We start from the raw sequence: 22,883 nt of genomic DNA on the forward strand, positions 1-22,883 counted from the left end.
CAATCTTGTGCCCGTGGTGCTGGGTTTGGGGAGGCGGGGAAGCAGGGAATTGGATCTCTTCAGGATTAGAGCAGCCACTGGAGAGTTTCCCTGGTGTTGCCCCTGGCTGGGGGATGCTCCAGTGCTTAAGTGCACACTTACATGCTCTTGTCAATAGATGCTGGTTATGAAGACACGAGTGGTGTTGAGCCCTCATGTGTGCAGTTGCCATGTCTATGGATAGAGATGAATAGTAATGCTGCTTTAAGGTGGCTTCAACACTTAAACACAAGTCCTGCGAGCTTGAAGGGCCTTAAATCTTCATGGATTTCATCACGGGTACTTGTGCTGCCATAAGGAATGCTCATAGGTGACTGAAATGGAAAACCAGTCTGTATTTTTACTTAGGAAAAGCAAAGTGGTGAGGAGCAGAGAAAGCACATTCATTCTGCAGTGCTTGGACATGCTCTGGGGAAGAGGGATGAGCTTGTGCATCCATGAGATCGGCTGAGGGGTCCATAGGATCCCTAGAGTCCACTGGAACGAGCTGGTGGGTCCGTGGGATCCCTGGTCCACAAGGATGAGCTGATGAGTACCTGAGGGCATCTCACCAGTGGGAGCAAGTGCTCCTACAAAGCTGTTGGTCATTCCAAGTGGGAAAACCCGTACGGAATGAGCCGAGACAGCTGAGCACAGCCTGAACCAGCTCCGCGCTGCTCACTCCCTGCCTTAAGTGCTCTTCTTCTGCCCCACTGCCTGCATTCATGTGGTCCAGACTGATCCATTTCCAAGTCACCGCGTTAAAAGCCTTAATGCATCTGTCATATGCCCATGGAGCCCCGGTGCTGCGCGTTCCAGATAACAGCTCATGCTCCAAAGGAGAGCAGCTTCAATCTTGCAACAGCAGAGAGCCTTTTAATGCCTTTTGCGAGCGGTCCCTTGTGCCACCTCCGATTGATATCAAGGGTGTTCTATTTGCTGCCCCATGCCTTGCAAGGCAAATCCCCTATTGCAGCACGGGGTGGGAAGCGGGGTGCTGGGGGACGCTGACCCCTCTGTGTCGCCCTGCAGATGTCATGGCGCCCGCAGTACCGCAGCTCCAAGTTCCGGAACGTCTACGGGAAGGTGGCGAGCCGGGAGCACTGCTTCGACGGCGTCCCCATCACCAAGAACGTGCACGACAACCACTTCTGCGCCGTCAACGCCAGCTTCCTCGCCATCGTGACGGAGAGCGCCGGCGGCGGCTCCTTCCTCGTCATCCCCATCGAGCAGGTAACGGCTTCGGGACGCCTCCGACCTGGAGGGTGGATGCAGGATCCATTGGGGCACCCCCTCCTGCGCTGGGATGAGTTGAGGTCTCTGCTGTCATGGAGTCATGGAATGGGTTGTGGTGGAAGGGACTTTAAAGCTCCTCCAGTTCCAGCCCCTTCCACTAGAGCAGTTTGCTCCAAGCCCCGTCCAACCTTGAACACTGCCTGTGATGTCCTTTCCTGGGGTTTCCTTGTGCAGGGCAGGGAGGATTTAGAGCTGCTTTAATGGATCGGGTTTCCCTTTGGGAAGTAAATGAGACCTTCGTTAAAAGCATGGTTGGCATCTCCCAGTGGTGCGGGCAGGGCAGACACTGGGCACACCTCCACCCTACGGAGATGCCACTTGGGTTTGTGGCCCCGGTATTTCACAGCTCCCAGAAAGCAGGGAGACCCCCCTGTCCTGCCCAGCAGGTCCTTGCCCTTTCCTTGAGCTTGTCCATACAACCTCAGCCCTTCAGATTTGATGCCGAGAGGGAGATCTTGGTTGCACACCCTCGTTTCCTATTGCAAAACCCCAGGGTTTTTGCTCTGTGCACTGCAGCAGATGCCACCTCACACAAGATCTATAGTCAAGGTCCATCACCAGTGCCCAGGAGCCATGTGCTGTGCAGAGGGCCTTGGGCTTCAGTCTGTAGCTGAACCCATCTAAGGGACTTCGTGAAGAGGCATCATGTAGCCCTGTCTGCAGTCTGCTCTATGTCCTGTCTGCAGCGCACATCCTTGCTCCCTTCCCCGTGTATTTGCTTCCCCAGCTCCCTGTGAATCCACACATCTCTTGCTCCTGCAGCTTTAAACTCCTGTAAACCCAGCTGCTGCTTCGGAAGCTGCCCCATGGGACCACGTTTGGTCTCCTGGCAGATGCAGCCAGGCAGCAGCGACCTTGACCACGAAATGAGCATCACCTTTGATTTGCTTTGCTTTGCTCACACAACTTGAGCGCTGCCTTTGGGTACCAGGGTTGCACTGATGCTGTTCTCTCCCACCGGTGTTCCAGACCGGCAGCTCCAAGCCGGCATCTTCATCCCATACCCAGGTACTGGGGGATCCACAGGCTGCAGGTGGAGAAGTGGGACACTCATTCTTAGGAGCAGTTTAACATTGGAGGAGCTGCACTCACTCACCTTAAGGATGCAGTCACCGTATGCGACCTGAAGACACGCCACACGCGTCCCCCATGTAATGTTCACATCTCTTCCGAATCCCTCCTTGAGTCCTGGAGTAGAATCAGCTACAGATGGGAGAAATTATAATCAGGGTTTTAATTGCAGAGCACAGCTTGACTCTTATTAACATTCACAATACCAGGAGCTCTGTCTGAGCACCCAGAGCCTCACACCATGGAGCAGGACCAGGAGGATGCCCATCCAGGCACCGCTTACTCCTGCCCTTAAATCCTCAGCTAATCACTGGGTGTTGCCAGCAAATTACCTTTATACCCTATCAAACACAGCCCTGTCCCACTGGGATCAGAGCAGAGGGAAAACGATGCTGTTTGCATCCCGTTCCCAAGGGCTCGCTGTGGAAATCCTGGCAATGGTGCACCAAATCCCAGCCGGAGCAGCCCGCGTCAAGGGCCTGCACACGCCTTTGTGCAGACTAATCATGTCATTATTTATTTGATATTTAAATAGGTTCTGATTAGCTCATTAAGAGTAAACTGATTTTCTTTGGAAATCAGCAGCCCTCTAATTAATTGGCATCCATATTTAGCTGCACATAATGAAGGTAACCTAGATACTGCAGCTCCACTCGGGCTTTGATTTGCTGCCATCCTTTCCTCACCCCCCCTCCCCACGTCTGCCCTCTGTTCTGCTCAGAAATGCTCACCAGAAACCCCCCTGCTTTCTGCTTCAAGTGACAAAGCATTTGCATACGCTGGGCCATATGTTCCTCTGCCTGCACAGCAGAGAGGCTGGCTCCTCCTGTATCCCCATAGCCGTCCAGGGATGCGCAACCCCTTCTGCAAGGCTGAGGAGGTCGGAGACATGGAGCACGGCTGCTCTGTGTTCCCCGTCCTTCCCGAGCCTGCCCATGCGGTGCACGATCCCAGATTCTGGAGCTTTGGCCACTGGGATCCAGCTTCTCCCCATCACTGCAAGGGCTTTGTGCTATAGATATCCCCGGAGAGGGGGCGAAGGAGAGCTCGTGCTCAGGCTCGGCAAGAAGAGGATTTGCTTCCCAAACTGAAGCAGCAGAAGGATTTGGTCCCAGATTCAGCTGCAGGGAGCAATATCCCTGTGTTGTGAGTCAGCAAGGGGCTGAGCAAAGTCCAACCTCACACATCCCTTAGGGCCAACACTGAAATCTAGCATCCCCATCGACAGCACAAAGCCCCATGGGTGATCCTTCACCTCCTTCTGGGCTTCCAAACACTCCAGGGTGCATTTTATGGCATTCCCAAGCTTTTCTTGGTAGAAATGAAGCATTCCCACAGGTGCCTCGGGCAGCACCAGCTTTGGCTGACCCGGGGTCGGCCAAAACAGCCAGGGAGAAGGAAGCTCCATCCATCTGTGGATCTGTTTCAGCTGTGTGTGGTTGAATGAGCTCGGTTTCAACGGTGTTGGGGTGGGGAAGGATGCTGGGGGCTGCTTTAAGGGGAGTGGGCTGCCATGCAGCTTGCTCTGCGTGCTGCAGGGCTTCCTTTAGGCAGGGGAAGGGTGCCTGGCATCACCTGCCCTGCTGCAGGAGGGTTTTGTTTCTGTAGGGGATGAAGGGAGCTTGTTTTCCACAGGCAGACAATGTTATCTGCCTGCGTGCCTGGAGGAAGCCGGAGCAGGAAAGGGGAGTCTCTGTTTACCCAGGGGAAGCTGAAGTCCAAGGCTGTTGTTCACGTCGTAGATGTGGTTGGTTGGGAGCTGTTTGTGGGGCTGGGCATGGGAAGCCCCTCAGCCCGCTGCTGGGCTGTGCTATGGTGTGAGCAGGGGGCTGAGCCCCACTGGGTGCGTGGGATGCTGATGCCCATCACTGCAGCCAGAGGGGCTGGTACGAGGCTGGCTGTGGGGGTGACAGCCCCATGGCTGATCCCCACAAGGGTCCCACGCCTGCAGTTCTGTGTTCAACAGCACCAGAGGGACGTGGAGCTGTTGGAGAGAATCCAGAGGAGGCCATGGAGGTGCTGCGAGGGCTGGGGCAGCTCTGCTCTGGAGCCAGGCTGAGAGAGCTGGGCTGGGGCAGCCTGGAGAAGAGAAGGCTCCTGAAGGGGAGACCTGAGAGCAGCTCCAGTGCCTGAAGGGGCTGCAGGAAACCTGGAGAGGGGCTTGGGACAAGGGATGTAGGGACAGGGCAAGGGGAATGGCTTTAACCTGCCAGAGGGGAGACTGAGATGAGCTCTTAGGCAGAAGCTCTTCCCTGTGAGGGTGCTGAGGCGCTGGCACAGGGTGCCCAGAGAAGCTGTGGCTGCCCCATCCCTGGCAGTGCTCAAGGCCAGGTTGGACACAGGGGCTTGGAGCAAGCTGCTCCAGTGGAAGGGGTCCCTGCCTGTGACAGGGGTTGGAGCTGGATGAGCTTTAAGGTCCCTTCCAACCCAAACCAGGCTGGGATTCAATGAATAACCCCAGGGCAGCAGCTGGCGAGCAGGAGGAGCAGGATGCGTGCTCCGGGCATCCTGCCCTGGCTCCGGCTTGGCTCAGGGTCCTGGTGGCATCTGCTCTGCCTGTGTGCTCACAGCATCGCCCATGGGAGCCCTGTGCACGTCCCTTCCATAGGGACACCTCTGCCCCAAGGCTGGGCAGAGAACAGATATGCACCCATCACACATCTGCACCCATTGCTTGTGCTGTGCTTCAGAGCACCAGCAGGTTTTCTGCAGGGACAGTGCAGGTTTCTCTCTATTTCTTTATACATTGAACTAATTCTCATGTCCTTGGGGCTTTTCTATCTTTAAACTGAGGACGCAGGAGCCTCCTGTGCTCTGTGCTACCTATTTCTCCCTGTGAATTTTCCCTCTTACCCGAATTTAGTCCGCAGGAGGCGTCTGCTTTAACCTGGAGCTGGCCAGAAAATAAAGAGGCCTGGGGCTTACAGAAAGAACTGACACATCAGCATTGCTGCTCCGTTATCCCATGTCCTTGCGTTTATCAAGGAGACACCAGGAGAGCAGCTGTGGGAAGCCCAGAGCTGGGATTCGGCTGGGTTTAAGCACCTGGATCGGTCAAAAACCATCAATGCGAGGTTTCAACGTTGGTGATGGACCAGAGGGTGAATGGGGCTTGAAAACGGGCTCCTTGGACCAGCAGGAGCTTGGGAGGGGAAATAGGGATCCTGTCCCCATTGACGCCGCTCTATTTGCGGCAAAGCCGTGGGTCGGGCCCATGGAGCGCAGCAATTGCCGGCCCCCTCTGCCGGTTAAAGCCTGTCCTCGCCGGGATAAGGCGCCGGGTTGCTCCCAGGGAAGCAGGGATCGATTCCCAGCGCCCGTGATGCGATGGAACAGGGACGTTGTGCGGCGTTGGGCTCTGGCATCGACGAGCTTGAGCCCGGCTGCTGCTGCTGAATGCTGCAGCGAGGCTTGGGATGGGGTTAATCTGTGCCACTGCATTGCCACAGGCTGTGGGCATCGCCTTTGAGGGCTCTGTGTGCTGGGGAAGCTCATCTGATGGTGACCCCAGCACAGGCAATGAGGGTGAGATGGGTCACATCTATTTCATTGAACCCCATTTCTAGCCGCACAAAAGGAGGGACTGAGCTTTAAACCTTCATCTCACCAAAACCAGAATGAAGCACCGGTGATTTCTTTCCCTGCTTCATGATTTCCAGGGCTTAACTGGGTAACAAAAAGGGTAATGAGGCTTTATACATGGATGTGATCATTTTATGGTGATTAACATGGTAAATCTGGGACTGTTTACCCCAAAGCAACCCTGAGCATGAGTTTGCCAGAGACAGGGATAGCATCACTTGGGGAAACTGAGGCACGGGCGCTGGCGCTGCTTGCTCAGGGTGTGGAGGATGAGGGAGAGGATGGCCAGGCGTGGTTATAAGGGATACAAGCCCTGGTTTAGCCGGTGCTGGAGGATGCACAGAGCACATCCCATCTCCTCCCCTGCTGGAAGCTCCCAGGTGCTCCAGGCTGCTCTCACTGCTGGTGGTGTTCTCCTGGAGGTGGAATCTCTGCTTCCCTCAGAGGTGCCAGAGCCTGAGCTGAGCTTTCCCACTTTGCTTATGAGGAAGCTGGCTCTTGGCTTCGTGCTTTACACACTGTTCCCATTCACAGGAGCAGTCAGGAAGCTTGGCAGCGTGTCCGCAACAACCAGGTTACTCCCTGCAGGACCCAAAAGCACTCTCAGACCTTTCCCATGCCTGGAGTTGATGTTTCGATGGACAATGCTGTTTATTCCAGGCATGGATTTCTTTGGGGTTGGGTTTCTGAATGGATTTATAGTACGGAGAATCCCTGGACCAGCTTCCAGGCGGGTCAGTTGTGTGTGCCCATCCTTCCCAGGGGATGATCCCGCTGGGAACACGTGGGATTGACCAATCTCCTCAGTCTTGGCTGCCCATGAATGGCTCCCATCTGGTGGTTTGCAGTGCTGGAGACTGGATGAGCATCCTGGCATAAGGGAGGATGCAAGGGAATAGCAGTGAGGGTGGAGAAAGGCTTGGGGCATCCCTATGCTTATCCAGTTGTTGGAGAGAAACCCTCCAACAGCAGCATCCTTCCACCTGCACGTGGGAATTCCCTTGGGGCATTCTGTGTACAACTGCACGAGCGCTCGGGGCAGCAAACACCGCCTCTTGCTGCAACACCTCCCTTGCATTCGGGCTCTCACACTCTTGGCTTCGACATCTGTGTCGCAGATGTGATGCCCAGATGGGCCTGGAGCCCTCCGCTTGCTCCCCCTTCCCAGGGGCTGGGCCTTGGGGAGATGCTCAAGCAGCCCCGCTCCGTGGCAATGGGTTTTCTGGGTCCTTGCCAAGGGTTTGTCCCGTTTCCCTCTTGCTTTTGCTGGTTCCTTTTGGCTGGGTTCCTAATGAGAAGGAGTTAACCTGCGGCGACCTTCCCATGTACAGCAACCGTGCAGGGATCTGCCCCAGGTCAGGGGACCCGGTGTAACTTCCTCCCCTTTGGCTCTCAAATAGGAGAGGCCCTTAAAAACACAGCAGTAAATGTATTTACTCTTAATCTCAGCCACTGGAGACTCGTGTGTACTCAAGGATTTCCTGGGAAACCCTCGAAAGCCCCTACGGCTCAGGCAGCGCTTCCCTGATCCCTCTACAAGCTAATAAGGGATTAGGGGGCATTCAGGGGAAGCTGCTGGGTGGGGAAGGGTGACCCCGGGGTGGTGGTGGGTGCTCCTTCCTTGCGGATGCTCCCCAGCCAGGGGCATGGATCCTGGATGGACACTGCTGTTGTTTGTGCCAAGGGCTCCACGCACGACTGCCTTGAGGGTAGGAAACGGAAGGGCTGGGGAATGTTCTGGGTTTGGATTTCCAGGGAAGCTGGTGCAAAGCCGGGTTTAGGAAATACATGGAATCCTGGAATGGTTTGGGTTGAAGGGACCTTAAAGCTCATCCAGTTCCAACCCTCTGCCACGGGCAGGGACACCTTCCACTAGAGCAGGTCCCTTACCCACACTCATTCATTCCCTTGCATGGGACACAGGATCGCATCCCCATCAGCCGCTCTGTGATGGGCACTGAACACAAGGCTCATTCCTAACTCAGGAGCCTCCTTCGAGTTAGGGCAGGTTACACCAGGTCCCCACGTGTGTGCTGCAGGTTCACCTTCCCTTCGGGGGCTGAAACCTGTTGGTGTGACAGAACCTCCATCAGGGCCAGTTTCAGGGCAGGGATGGATGAAGAGCCAGGATCCTGCTCCACCTCCTCCTCCAGCCACTGACAGCATCCCTTTGGCTTGCTCAGAGAGCCTGAATTGTGAGGACTGTGCCCATCAGCAACAGCCTGGCTCGGATCTGAGCTGCCACCTCAGCCCTGGTCCCCAGCCTGCCTCCTGCCAGCTAAATGTGCTTTCTTCCTTGCATTGACCTGGCAGCTTCACCCCAGATGAGCAGCAGTGATCAAAGGGCACATTTCTGACACTATCGAGCAGCTAAAAGGGCATTTTCCTGGTTAAAGCCCCAGATTTGGCTCTTACTGGCTCTATTTTAAATCAGTTCGGGATTCTAGAGGTAAAACCAAGTGACTTTGTGACAGCTTTGCCAGGGTGACCCAAGCCTCCGGCAGCCGGCGGCTCTGGATGATGCTGTGGCCAGAGGGATGGTCCCTTGAGTCCCCCCAGCTCCTCATCCCCTCCAGGAGGCTTTTCTTTAACTGGATTCCACCATCAGCACTGCAAACCCCGGAGCATCCCATGGGAAGGGCGGTACATTAAAGCATACATCACCTATGGATTTTAATGCTGCCTTTTACTCGGAGGCAGAGACAGCCCCTTGGGAAGATGCTGTCACACCAGAAGTGGGGCAATGCCCCCCAGCACCTCCAGGATCCCCCAGGACACAGATCTCCACGCTGGGAGCCAGTGACCCCCTGGAAAAGCGAGATCCAAGGAGGAGCATGGCCTGACCAAGCACTGAGAGTACATGGGCTGTAACACAAAGGAAATCATTGAAGACAAGCCCTTCATTGAAATACAAACGAAGCCTTCCCAATGCAGAGCCTAAAAAGCAGATTTCATCCCCCCAGAAGTCAGTTTTCCGCTAAACTGAGTTTTCCAAAAGGGATGGAGGGGAACACTTAGGAAAAGGATGCTTTTCACTGGGAACACCTAATACCTAACCCCAGCATTCCCATGCAGCAACGTCGAAGCTCGGCCTCCAGCACCCCTCCTGTGAATTAATGGGATGCAAAGCACAGTTTGATCGGTTATGACATTAAGTACACCAGCAGACATCGCTTCCCCTTATCCAGCTTTCCCCTTATTTTCCTATTTGCATTAGGATGACATTATTAACTCGCTGTCTGGAGCCGGAATTCGTGGAGCAGCTGGTAAATCCCAGGCGGACAGACCCTTTAACAGCATCAGTTAATGCACAATCACTTTAATTCCAAGCAACCAGTCGACTGATTCCCTTTGCCCAGTAGGTTTGATGGGGTCTGTCAAAATCCATTAGGCTTTCAAGAGGACAAAACACACTTTGGTTACACGGGGTAGTTTCTGACCAAGAAATCAAGAGGTTTTGGTTAAAATTAAGTTGAATGCAGTGAGGATGCAGGAGATGCTGCAGCAAGGGATGCTGCAAGAGCAGGGGTGGGTTATGCCTGAACCCATGGCAAATGGAAGAGGAGAAGGAGCCAAATAAAAGAAATACAAAGGAAAACCCATGGGAATAAGGGATTCGTGCTGCAGTTTCCCATTGAGTCACTCTTAAAGGACCTTGCCAGCAGCTGTGCGTTAAGCCGCGGTGAATCCTAATCACTGGATCCCTGATCCCGGGCTAGGAGAAGCTTGGTGACCCAGATTCCATCCCTCCGATGAGAACATGCTGGCCTCCAGCAGCTCCCATGTATTCCATGGCATGGGCCTGAAGGAGCAAACCTTCCAGGCACTTCAGCCCCTCAAAGGCCTCCCTTTGCTGGAGCAATGAGGAGCACTTGATTTGTGTTATGTGGGGACATAACCACTCCATGGTTCTATGCATCCAGGGGCAGAGGGGAACAATGACCCTGGTACCCCATCAGGGGTGGAGCTGGAGGTGTCCCTTTGCCCACGTCCTGAAAGCAGCAAGAGCAGGCACCTATTTTTATCCCTTGAACTCGATCACAAACAACCCATATAACTGAGTCCCCGGTGTTTTAAGGCCAGCAGCAATTTAAGCAAGAACTGGCTTTTTGCTCTAATCATAAAGCTTATGGAAAGTGCTTTTAAATCAATGAAATAGGCTTGGGGAGGGTTGTGTTTGCCTGTACTGCTCAGCACCTGGAGTGATGATTTTCTGCATCTCCCTCCCTGCATCGCTGCTCTGAGTCCACTGGAGCTGCCACCAACCATGCATTTGGTGGGTGCCCCATCCCTGGAGACATTCAAGCCAGGCTGGATGTGGTTCTGGGCAACCTGATCTGGATGAAGGCGTCCCTGCTCATCGCAGGGGGCTGGAACTGAATGAGCCTCAATGTCCCTTCCAACCCAACCCATTCTGTGATTCCATGCAACGCTGCAGCAATTAACAGCCACATCTCCCTGGGAGCTGATGAATCCAAATCAACCTCCCCATCAGCAACAGTGCAGGGGGAGCCCCTGGGCCTCATCCGGCTGCTGGGAGCCCTCCTGCCCGCTGCCCTTGGCTGTGGATGGTAAAGGTGCAGCGTGGTACCCGCAGCATGGCTTTGCTCGTGTTAAGCGGAGCCGGGAGCTCGATGCGGTAGCAGGTCAGTGCTGGAAGGGCCATCAAATATTTAGTGGCTCTGCCGGGCTGACCTACTTTATCCTGCACGTTCCAAGCATGCCAGCACCTCCAGGCTGCGGCACGGAGGTAGCACAGGGGAAGGAAAGGTGATGGGGTGACCTTGCAACCCAATGGGGATGGGAGGCTGAGCACTGTCCCCTGCTATGGAGCTCTGCTGGGATGTCAGGACTGGATCATCCCTAAGGATTTCCATCTGTGTGGAAGGATCCCATCAAGTGGGGTCACGGTTGGGCGATCGGCATCATTAAACAAGAGGGCTGTGGATCCCAGAGGATTTGTGCTGCAGAGTACACACGCACACCTTGCTCAACACTGCTTCCACAGTTTGGGATGAAAGTACCAAATGCTTCATGCGTGGCCCAATGGGTGATCCACCTGGAGACCCGAGGGCTGGTTTGGAGCCTCTCGAGTCCCTTCCAGCCCTTTTGCCCGTGGTTTCAGATGGAATATCCACAGGGTAAAACCAATGCCTGGCTTGGCTGGGTGTCTCCTCCAGCCAAAAGCCCCATGCCGGGATGTGCTCCAGCCTTTCAAGGCTCCAGCCTTGAAAAGACCAAATTTGTCACTTATTTTCCCTCCTTTTACAGACAGGCCGGATCGAACCGAACTACCCCAAAGTCTGTGGCCACCAGGGCAACGTGCTGGACATCAAGTGGAATCCCTTCATTGAGAACATCATCGCGTCATGCTCCGAAGACACCTCGGTGAGCTCCGGGCCCCATGCACCTCCTGCCTTTCATATACACAGCTTAGGCACTGCGGGTAGGGGATGGATCAACCACCTGTGGAGCAGAGAGGGGATAAGAGATCGCAGGCGCAGTCATGGTGTGGGGGCAGCTCCTCTGCTTGTCCCCAGCATCACTTCTCATCCCAACGTTGCTCTTCCTGTGTCCCCCATGCAAATAAGCCGTAGAGCTGTGCACAACGAGGGCTTTGCATTTTCCCCAAGCCCAACAGCAATGCTGGTATTGATCCTTCTTGCTCTCATGGACTGCAGGGGCTGTGACAGCTCTCATGGCCTGATGCATCAAGCGATGGGAGCAGAAGGCTGGGGAATGATGAATCAGATCATCTTTATATAGCTGTTAGTTATCTGCATCCTCTTTGTTTTCTGGACCCAAGTCCATCCCAAAGGCTGCATCACAAAGGAAAGAAAGCCTTTGTACAACGGAGATCAGAGACCACTGCCCATTCTGCATGGCAGAAGACAGGGCTTGGGGGGATCCAGCTCTTAACCAGTTACAAACCTGCCTCTCCTGATCCTTAGCGTTTCACTGCATTACCTCCTGATGTCTCATCCTCTCCTGCAGCTCCGTATATTGGCATTTATTATTAGCTGAAAGCTTGTCAAGGAGGATATTGAGTGGGGAAAAGAGATTCAGATCATGGCCATGAATCATGGTGAGCTGTCTCCCAGCTTGAGTCATAACCTTTAGATTCAGTCGCTGGGGAATAGGAAGTGCTGGGAGGGAGGGAGAATACTGGGAAGACTCCATGAGGATCATTAAACCTGGGAAATGAAGTTAACAGCCCCCCTGTCCAATGGTGGGGGGTGTCCCCTCAATGGGGCTCACGGCTCCTGGTGCGACCCCATGCCCGTGGTGCTGCTAATGGGCAGGTTCTGCACCTTCGGGTTTCCCCTTCTCCCTTCCAGGAGGTGTAAGGAGTTTCAGGCCAACAGTATCAAGGGGAGGATGCTCAGGTCCCCAGGGAGTCTGAGCTGCACAAGGGGAGGATGCTCAGGTCCCCATGGAGTCTGAGCTGCAGGCAACAGAGCATTTGGATGCTCTCTGTCACTGTTGGTCCCAGGCTGGGGGCGAGCACAGTGATGCTGCCAACCCATCCTGCTCCAGACTCCTGCTTCCCTCCATACTGCCCTGCACGGAGAGGACAACCTGTGCAGCCTCATCCCTGGGGCATCACTATGGATTTACCCTCTCCAAGGGGGTGATGAGGATTTAAGGCTCTCTATTAATGGCTGTGGTTAGATGCTGCCTCCCAGGAGGGGATCGCTCCCATGGGCCACCTGGGTCATGGCTCTGCTTGAAACCCTTCCTGTCGTTATTCCTGTTGTTATCCCCTCCCTGTGAATCTGTATCCATTCAGACTGGTCTGGATAAAGGCATCGGTCCTCTCCTGATGCTCTCCCATGGGATATTTGTCCTTGTGGAACAATTACCACCCTCCCTGTGCTCTCCCCCTGCGGGAGACCAGACCACAGGGGGAGCAGATCAAGCTCAGGACACCCATTAGGGTGCAGGATGACGCTGCTGGTATTGGGGCACTGCAGGGATGCAGCAGCTTAGAGCTCCTCTGGGTGCGAGTCAGGGTCATGCTGGGGCTCCCAAACCCATCCCGGTGCCTGACCCATCCCATCCCATCCCATCCCACCCTGTAGGTGCGGATCTGGGAGATCCCCGAGGGCGGCCTGAAGAGGAACATGACAGAGGCTGTCCTGGAGCTGTACGGGCACAGCCGGCGCGTTGGCCTCGTGGAGTGGCACCCAACCACCAACAACATCCTCTTCAGCGCTGGCTATGACTATAAGGTGAGTCCTGTCCAGCCCCATTCCTGCTGCCCGGGGCTGCCCTTGCAAAGGATTTCCCTGCTCGTGGCATGGGAGGCAGCAGGATCCTGCTCACTGGAATAAAATGACCCAGTGTCTGCAGCAGAAGGAGCCTTCTCGTACCCCATCATAAGAGCAAGGACTCCCTACAGGCCCTTGTCCCAAGCCCCTCTCCAGCTTTCCTGTAGCCCCTTTAGGCACTGGAGCTGCTCTAAGGTCTCTGGATCCCATCCCTTCCCTCCGGCCTGTCCAGCACCACACAGCTCAGTGCCATTGGCAAACTCATTGAGGGCGCAGCACAGCACAAGCAGCAGCTTCAGGGCAGCCCTGGATGGAGGGGAAGGGGCTCAGTGGGTGACGATGGAGCGATTCCAGCCACAACAGGAGGTATCAGGCTGCCCAAAGCAGACGTGGGGCTTGCAGGAGGGGTCGGGGGGTCTCCAGGAGCGGAGACACAAGGATAACGTCCCTGCTTCGCACAGGTCCTCATCTGGAACCTGGACGTGGGGGAGCCAGTGAAGATGATCGACTGCCACAAGGACGTCATCCTCTGCATGTCCTTCAACACGGACGGCAGCCTCCTGGCCACCACTTGCAAGGACAAGAAGCTGCGGGTGGTGGAGCCACGCTCCGGCAAGGTCCTGCAGGTGGGTGATGCGAGAGGCAGGGGAGGGATGGGGCATGGAAACGGGACCCAGGGGAGGAATCACACTGAAATGGGTTAAAATACCTGCGCTCGTGATGGGATGGTTGGATGGGTCAGGGTTCGTGGGTAACGCTGTTGTGGGGAGGGGACGGTCCCATCCCAAGCATAGAATCATAGAATAGTTCGGGTTGGAAAGGACCTTAAGATCATCCAGTTCCAACCCCCCTGCCATGGGCAGGGACACCTCACACTAAACCGTACCACCCAAGGCTTCGTCCAACTTGGTCTTGAACACTGCCAGGGATGGAGCATTCACAACCTCCCTGGGCAACCCATTCCAGTGCCTCACCACCCTCACAGGAAAGAATTTCCTCCTTAGATCCAATCTAAACTTCCCCTGATTCAGTTTTAACCCGTCACCCCTTGTCCAGCATAGGAACTGGGAGCTTTTATTGATTTAAGGTTGGTGCAGAGTAGTAGAAATTAGGGGATGGTGGCACAGAAAGTGCCTGAAGGGGCCAACAGGAAAGCTGGAGAGGGGCTTGGGACAAGGGACAGGCCAAGGGGAATGGCTTGAACCTGCCCGAGGGGAGACTGAGCTGAGCTCTTAGGCAGAAGCTCTTCCCTGTGAGGGTGCTGAGGCGCTGGCACAGGGTGCCCAGAGAAGCTGTGGCTGCCCCATCCCTGGCAGTGCTCAAGGGCAGGTTGGACACAGGGGCTTGGAGCAAGCTGCTCCAGTGGAAGGGGTCCCTGCCCGTGGCAGGGGTTGGAGCTGGAGATGCTTTAAGTCCCCTTCCAACCCACCCCGTGCCTTGGTTCCATACCTAACACTGTTGCAGGAGGCGAGCTGCAAGAACCACCGCGTGAACCGGGTGGTGTTCCTGGGCAGCACCAAGCGGCTGCTCACCACCGGGGTGTCGCGCTGGAACACGCGGCAGATCGCGCTCTGGGACCAGGTGGGTGCCAGGACCCCCCCCCTCCAACCCCAACCCCAGCCCCGGGTCATGGCTGCTCAATAAAGGGCTTTTACCTCTGCTGCAGGAAGACCTGACCATGCCCTTGATAGAGGAGGAGATTGACGGGCTCTCGGGGCTCCTCTTCCCGTTCTATGATGCTGACACTCACATGCTGTACCTGGCTGGCAAGGTACGGGCTGTGCATCCCATCCCATCGCTGCGGCATCTCCTGGGGAGGCAAAAGGGCTTCTCTCCGGCGTGGTGGGAGAAGAACCCTCCATGGAGCAGGGCTGTGCTGAGCCCCCAGCAAAGCGTTATGCAGCTCTTTGGCCACTAAAGCCCGGTTTGGAGAGGTGCCCACCGCTGTTGAACGGGTGGTGATGCATCCCTCTGGGTGATGTAGGGCTGCAGCATCCCCAGCTTGTATTCCCCTATGGATGGGGGTTGTTGTCATGGGCTTTATTCCATCTCACGTGTTCCAAACCATCCCTCTTCCCTGCTCCAGGGTGACGGGAACATCCGCTATTACGAGATCGGCTCGGAAAAGCCCTACCTGAGCTATCTCATGGAGTTTCGCTCCCCAGCCCCACAGAAAGGACTGGGTAAGGATGGAGCTGCTGGTCCTGAATGTGCTGACGAAAGGTGCTTTGTCCTCAATAAAAGCTGCTCATCCCTTTCCTAATGTCCCCGGGGTGACCAAGGTCTGTGCCCCGTGTCCTCAACGTGATGATAGCAGGGATGGACTCATTGAAGACCTGGAGAGGACGGGTGTTTGGGGTGCTCGGTGCTGGGGAGGCGGATGGGTCCCAGCCGGGTGCAGCACCCCTGGTTATGCCTGTGCCTCCTCGCAGGGGTGATGCCCAAGTACGGGCTGGACGTGTCGGCCTGCGAGGTCTTCCGGTTCTACAAGCTCATCACGCTCAAGGGGCTGATCGAGCCCATCTCCATGATCGTGCCGAGGAGGGTGAGTCCTCTGGGGAGCAAGTTGGGTGGGATGGGGATGACCCCATTGTGCTGCTTCACTCACCGGGCTGGTGGCTGGCCCTGTGGTTCTGATGGGATTCCCAAGGGGGGTTACTCAAGGCTCAATAGGAATGAGTTTAGGAATTCCCCATCCCTGGCAGTGCTCAAGGCCAGGTTGGACACAGGGGCTTGGAGCAAGCTGCTCCAGTGGAAGGGGTCCCTGCCCGTGGCAGGGGCTGGAGCTGGGTGAGCTTTGGGGCCCCTCCAACCCAAACCATTCCATGATTCTATGAAATTCCAATCTGTGTTGCTCCTGGCCTTGCTGCCGTTGCTTTGTCCAAAATCAGCTTGCCGCACTGGGATGGGTAACGAGGGGCTTGTCTCATGCGAGCTTCGGGGGGTGTTTCTGGTGAAGTATCTCAGAGCTGGAGCAGGGTTTGTTGTTTGCCATCCCGGATTTGCTGGCATTCCTCATCTAAATTAGTGAGGCAAACCCCAGTTCATGGCCTCCCGCTGCCCTGGGTGGAGAGGATTAAGCACAGCCACGTGCAGCACATTAGGATGTGCAGCTCAAGCTGAGCAGTCACAAAGGAGGTGCTTTTCTATCCCCCTGTTTGCAGTCAGAGACGTACCAAGAGGACATCTACCCCATGACCCCGGGGACGGAGCCAGCCCTCACCCCGGATGAATGGCTCAGCGGGGTCAACCGAGGTAAAGCCATGGATGCTGTGCTGGGGGGTGACAAGGGATGCAGGATGGGACCACGGCCACTCCTGACCTCCTTCCGCCCCCTCTGCTCCACACAGATCCCATCCTGATATCGCTGAAGGAGGGCTACAAGAAGACATCCAGCATCATCTTTAAGGCCCCGGTGAAGGCGAAGAGGAGCGTCCTTGTGAACGGCATAGACCTCCTGGAGAACGTGCCCCCGCGGACGGAGAATGAGGTAAGGCAGCGTGGGATGGGGACAGGGACAGCCGGGGGTGGTCCCTGATGGGGTGGGGATGTGGGCTTCCTGGACAGCCACCGCTCTGCAGGTCCCAAACAGCACCTGGGCACTGTGCTGCCTTGTGGCTTGAAGCCTCCAGCTTCACGTTCACCACAGAGCACCCAAAGGAGCGGTGTTCAGCTCCCAGATGAGTTCTTTTTTACTTAAAACCCTCTGGGAACAACGTATGGAGGCGCTGCGGAGGCATGAAGTCCCGAAAGGAATCCGTATTGCGGGAGCCGAGTTGGCACACTGCATGTGTGGGGTATCCCGATGCTAGAGGGTGATGTATTGAAGCAGATCAAGTTGTGTTGCAGAAGGAGCTGAGTTGTGAGGGAGCTCCGGGGGGGCTGTCAGGAGGGTGAAGCCCCAGGGCCGGTCCCTCCAGCTCCATCCATTCCCTTCCAGCTCCTCCGGATGTTCTTCCGGCAGCAGGACGAGATCCGGCGGCTGAAGGAAGAGCTCTCACAGAAGGACATCCAGGTCCGGCAGCTCCACCTGACCCTCAAGAACCTGCGGAACAACCCCAAGAACAATTAACTTGCAGGGCTGTTTTCTAAACGAACTGCCTCTGTTTATACTCGCTCTTTACTCTCCCTGTATCCACTCACACACCACACGAGCCACAACCAAGTGACCTGCCAAGAGCCCGCAAAGCTAACTGGAAATAACGTCCTCCTCGTCCCGTCTAGCACTAAAACTGCTTTAACCGAGAGCTACTGCATGAGAGGCGGCCGGGGGGGGGTCCCTGCCAGCCCCCGGGCCATGAGCTTGGAGTAAGTAGTGGAGCCGCGGCCCCTCCGTCGGGATGAGGCGGCACGGGGAGGGCGCGAAGCTTCGTTGCTGTGCGTGTGTTTCCTATGCAAAGACGCGAGGGCGGGCGCAGAACTGGAACAGGGGTGGGGAAGGGCTTGGGTCACAAACACAGGGTGGGATGTGGGGACCCTTCCCATGGCAGCGGCGGTGGAACAGCTCCAGCACGGCCGGGCTTGGGCAGGAGCAGCCGGTGAGGGTCACAGCCTGCGGAACGGAGTCGCTCCGCACGTGTGCGTGCATCCATGCACTGTGTCCTTAACCCCCGCCCCACCGAGAGGCTGGGTTCCCAAACAGAGAGAGGGGTTTTGCTCCCTCTGTCTCTGCAAAGAGGGACTCATCGTCCTCCTGTCCACTGCCAGTGCCATGGGGAGGGGGACAGATGTCACCCAGCTCACCCCGAGGGTGAGGGTACCCAAGGGATGGATGCTGTGCGCGGTGGGGTTCAGCACGCCTGTACAATCAGTGTTTTGTGGATGAGCACAGGAATGACACCAAATACTGCTGGTTTACCTATATATATATATATATATATATATATATATTCACTAAACCCAGTTGCTGAACTGCCCAGCACCACCAGTGTGATGGATTCTCCTCCCCGTTAACTCACCCTGTGCCCGCACCCGCTGCTCCCCCCTCTTTACATGTGCTGTCATTGCCTATTATTTATGCTACCACGGAATAGTGATGAAATAAAATGTTTTCAAGATACCAAACCCTTGCCTGCTCCTTCGTTGCCTTGCCAAGGGCTGGCCCTCACCCGAGAGAGGGTGGTGGCACCTAAAAGGGCACTTTTGGGTGCGCATAGAGGTGGATCCTGCTTCTGCTGCAGCAACTCCCCTGGGCTCCGAGGTCCCCGCAGCATGGATTGATGGTGGCTGGATGCTTGGGTGATGCTGTGGGCTGCACAGGAGTTAGGGGTGAGGCACAAGGAGCACAAGCACTGCCAGGGATGGGGCAGCCACAGCTTCTCTGGGCACCCTGTGCCAGCGCCTCAGCACCCTCACAGGGAAGAGCTTCTGCCTCAGAGCTCAGCTCAGTCTCCCCTCTGGCAGGTTCAAGCCATTCCCCTTGGCCTGTCCCTGCAGGCCCTACTTAAGTCTGTCCTCATCTTTCTTATAACCCCCCTATGCATAGACTGGCCCCAAATTTGAGGTGGTTCTGCTGCCAGAGCAAGCAAGAAGGCAGCACGAGGGCTGCTCAGACGGAAATAGAGCTTTAAGCTTTATTTCCTCTTTTATTCAGGCACTGAGGACTGTGTTATCACTTGGTGTTGGGTCTGGAGTTTCCTGGTTTTATCCCATCTCATCACTGGGAGGAGAAACCACTGCGGAACCACATCTCAGCTGCTTTGTGCAGAGCAGCAGCGGCTCAGCTGAGGTTATCGATGTCTTACGGCCTCAGCCACAGAGGTGCGTTGGGACCTCCTGCACTACATTCTCTCTTGAAAAGGCAGAGCCAAGGTTTCTCCAAAGCCCCTTGAATCAATGCACAATGAGCCCAATGACACCTGGGTGATTCATGAGCCAGTTCCAGCCCTGCAAACAGCAGCACAAACCTGGTGGTGCTGTGGGCGAGGGGATGTCCTGGGCTGGGGATGTAGGATGCTGTCCCCTGGGCTCTGAGTGGGCTGAGGCGGGCAGGGAACAGCAGCCAAACATGCTCATGGGGCTGCCGAACCCTTTGGGATTCATCCCAAATCAGTGGTGCTCTTCCCAGGGAAAACCCTGGCCCAGGTTCCTGCTGCTCCTCTTGGACCATTCCGCTTGCCCCTGGCTTTCCCAGCGTTTCCTCCTGCATCATCCCCATGCTATTTAAAGCAGAAAAGCCCATTACTAGGGCAATAAATACAGCAGATTTTAGCCCTGAACTCCCTGCACTGCTGCAACCTTATGACTTGAGCACAGCACCGGGCCCCATCAGCTGGGTGCAATCCTGCATCGCTGCAGGGACCTGCTGCATCACCCCTGATCCTGGAGCTTTTGGGCTGCTTGGGAACCCTGAGACCTGCTCCAAGCCCTGCCCCATGTCCCTGCCCTTCTGATGAACCTGAGGTTCTGATGTATTTTAGATGCTTCTGGGTACTTTTCAAGGGTCTAAATAAGACCAAGAGGTCTGTAACCTCCTGCTTTTCCCCTCCCATCCTTCCCGCAGACATTCTAGTTCCTTTCAAGCCTCCCCCTTTCCCCTTCCTCCTGCAGACCCCCCATGCTTCCCAGGACCAGCTTCCTCCAGGAGCTTTACCCAGCCTCAGTAATCCACACACATCCAGTTCACCTGCAGCATTTCCCAAGCTGTCCCCATCCAAACCCAGGCTGAGGTCTCACCCTTCCTGTCCTGCCTTTAACTGCAACCACCTCCCATCCCAGCGGGCATCTTCAGGGATAAGGAAAGGAAAAAGGCTCCCAGGTCCCAGCTGTCCGCAGCCAACAGCCCCTTCCTCCTTCCAGCCACGGGGTGATTTATCCCCTGCTCTGCTTCTCCCCTCCATGTTCCTGCTGTCCCTCTGTGCTCATCCTTACCAACCTGACCTACTTTCTGCTTCCTGGAGGGCTCCGCTTTGTTCGCCGCTCGGCCTCCTCGTACGCTTCCGAGCTGTGGCATCAGTGTTAATTCTCTGCTTTCCAACGTCTTGAACAGACGAAAACACCCCTGAACCTGCAGATGAAGACACAAAATCAGGGTTAAAATGGGCCAAATGCAGAGGAGAAGCCCCTACGGGGGTTGTTTTAATGAAAATGGGAGTTTTCCCATCAGTTTGCTGAGGACGATGCTGGTTCCTCCTTTTTCTGACACACTTAAAACCAAGGGGAGCTTTGCTCTCACAGAACCTGGTTCCAGGCACACACCCAGGGACCCTCCATGCAAAAAGTATGAAGCATTCTCACAAATCTAGTGCACCTTTAGGAATTCTGCTGCTTTTGGACCTAAATCCCCAAGATCTGGGGATCCCCAGAGACCCGAGGTCTCCAGAATCAACTTTCCCATCCCCTCCCGGAGCCTTTTAAACACAAGAAGGGGAATTTGGTGCAGAAATGGAGCTCCAAAAGGATTTGTGTCTTGGTGAGCGCTGGGTACATGCCACGTGCCCCATCACCCTGCCTGCCTGATGACAGCGCTTGGACATACCTTCGGACAGATGTGGCGCTCCAGATGTTCCACAGCATCCGTCAGGGTTCAGGAGGGAACCACGGTGGCACAGGCCCTTGGTGGCTCCTGAACAGCACTGGGAAACCACACTGATGCTAAGCACTTCCAGCAAAGCTGTGCTGCTGGAGCAGGGAGCGCTGGTGCTCCTCATGGAAGGTTGTGCAGGGTGAAGCGCTCGCCCGGTGCTGCCTCTGCTGCCAGCTCCTTTCTCCGCACACGTTTGGCAAGTGCCAAGTGCAATGGCAAAAGAAAACCTCCACAGAGAGAGCTCAAGTCTTGCCAAAAACTTCTTCACCGGGTTTTTATCGGCTCTGGGCAGAAGGAGCAGAATCAGCAGTGACAGCGAGCAGCTGACAGCAGAGAAGTCACACGGTGACGTTCTTGGAACCGAGTGAGAATCACAGAATCCCAAATTGGTTTGGGTTAGAAGGGAGCTCAAAGCCCATCCAGCTCCAACCCCTGCCACGGGCAGGGACCCCTTCCACTGGAGCAGCTTGCTCCAAGCCCCTGTGTCCAACCTGCCCTTGAGCACTGCCAGGGATGGGGCAGCCACAGCTTCTCTGGGCACCCTGTGCCAGCGCCTCAGCACCCTCACAGGGAAGAGCTTCTGCCTGAGAGCTCAGCTCAGTCTCCCCTCGGGCAGGTTAAAGCCATTCCCCTTGGCCTGTCCCTGCAGGCCCTTGCCCCAAGCCCCTCTCCAGCTTTCCTGTAGGCACTGGAGCTGCTCGGAGGGATCCGAATCCTCCCTCTGTGGTTCGTGCAGTGAATCAGGGCACGGCTGCTGCCTGCGAGGAGGATGAGGGCTGCTGCGAGCGAAGCTGTGGGCTGTGCAGGGCCATTGCTTCTCTTGCAGGAAGCGCTGTCATTGCAGCAGGGAGGAGGAGAGCTTTCGAGATGGAGGTGGGAGGAATTATTTGCATGAGCAGGAGAGAGCAGCAAGCTGGGACACGGAGGGAGAGCAGTGCTGCCTGCCCTGGCCTCTCTGAGCACAGGGAAAGCATCACGGGGCCTTGTCTCAGGTGTATCAGCACACTGACTTCAGTAACAAAGGCCGATGTGACCCCCAGGAAGCTGAGCATCAGGATGAGCTCCACGCAGCTGGATCACTAACCAGGTCTCGTTTTTAAGGACCCTGCAGGGCATTTCTTCCCTTAATGTGGACTGGAAATCCTCAATCACCTGAAGTCTGTAACCATGAGAGATGTCTGCATGTCAGCACGGCATGATTCACTCTTACTGAAACATCAGGTACCTGTAAAGAGAACTGGCAGAGATTCTTGGTTGAAACAGGGATTGCTCTGCAGAAGACCAGGGCAGTGATTTAACATCCACCAAAGCATGGCAGGGCAGGGCGAGACCCTCCTCTGTCACTAAGGAATCCACTTCAGGTATGGATGGTCGGTTGTTACAACCAGCTGGCACCCCCTTGGGCAAAAGGATGAAGGAACAGCTTTTCCCATCACAAATTCCTGAGTTTTAAGGATATACCATTTAAACTAGTGGTGGGGACCTGCTGCAGAGCCCAGCCTTGGCTTACCAGAGCCAGGAGCCATCTCCTCCTGCATAACTGGATAATCCTGACAATGATTTGGGCTTAGGAAGCGCTCCTGACCTTCAGCAGCACCCCAGCTCTTGCTCTAAGCACCAAAACCAGCTCAGGTACAAGAAAGCATCATCAAATCAACCAAGGAGAAGCCATCCCTGAGGCGCCAAAATGCAAACACCCAGGCCATTATGCTGTTAAGACTATATAGATTTGCAGTGCCCATACATTCAGCTTGGCACATAACAGCTGGGACTGAGAGCATCTTGGTCTCAGCTTGCACACATCGACAGGCAAAGACTCAGCAGGACATCTGAGGCACACTGAGCTTTAGGACAGGTTCAGGACAGCAAGACAAACCAAAGCACCCCAGGAACAAGCTTGTGCCAGCCCCACGCTGCAGCACGACCAGGGCTCCTCAAATGACTGCGCACTTAAAAGGCCAACGGAGAGCAGAAAGAGCAAAGTGACACAAAACCTGGCACCTGAAGGAGCTGCTCTCCCCCATTATTCATTCCTGACACTATTCCTACCTGGGTTTTCCTGCTGAACTGTTATAAAACACCGGGGCTTGGTTTTTTTCCAGGAGTTGGGAAGTTGCTAA

At 55.5% G+C, this 22,883-nt stretch overlaps 1 protein-coding gene across 1 annotated transcript in view; it reads left to right on the forward strand.

Moving 5' to 3' along the window:
- CORO2B (coronin 2B) overlaps nt 1-18,302 on the forward strand; it is a 34,907-nt gene extending 16,605 nt beyond the window's left edge. Inside the window, exons 2-12 of the mRNA XM_062642538.1 lie at nt 1,051-1,251; nt 11,239-11,355; nt 13,050-13,199; nt 13,700-13,864; nt 14,703-14,819; nt 14,905-15,009; nt 15,325-15,421; nt 15,671-15,783; nt 16,403-16,493; nt 16,589-16,728; nt 17,179-18,302. Of these exons, the coding sequence (XP_062498522.1) occupies nt 1,051-1,251; nt 11,239-11,355; nt 13,050-13,199; nt 13,700-13,864; nt 14,703-14,819; nt 14,905-15,009; nt 15,325-15,421; nt 15,671-15,783; nt 16,403-16,493; nt 16,589-16,728; nt 17,179-17,310 (1,428 nt within the window). The 3' untranslated portion in view covers nt 17,311-18,302. The remainder of the gene's footprint in view (nt 1-1,050; nt 1,252-11,238; nt 11,356-13,049; nt 13,200-13,699; nt 13,865-14,702; nt 14,820-14,904; nt 15,010-15,324; nt 15,422-15,670; nt 15,784-16,402; nt 16,494-16,588; nt 16,729-17,178) is intronic.
- Nucleotides 18,303-22,883: the final 4,581 nt, after the last annotated feature.

This window comes from Pezoporus occidentalis, unplaced genomic scaffold (assembly GCF_034315485.1).
Source record: "Pezoporus occidentalis ecotype Australia unplaced genomic scaffold, CSIRO_AGI_Poc_V1 ctg72, whole genome shotgun sequence".
NCBI lineage: Eukaryota > Metazoa > Chordata > Aves > Psittaciformes > Psittacidae > Pezoporus > Pezoporus occidentalis.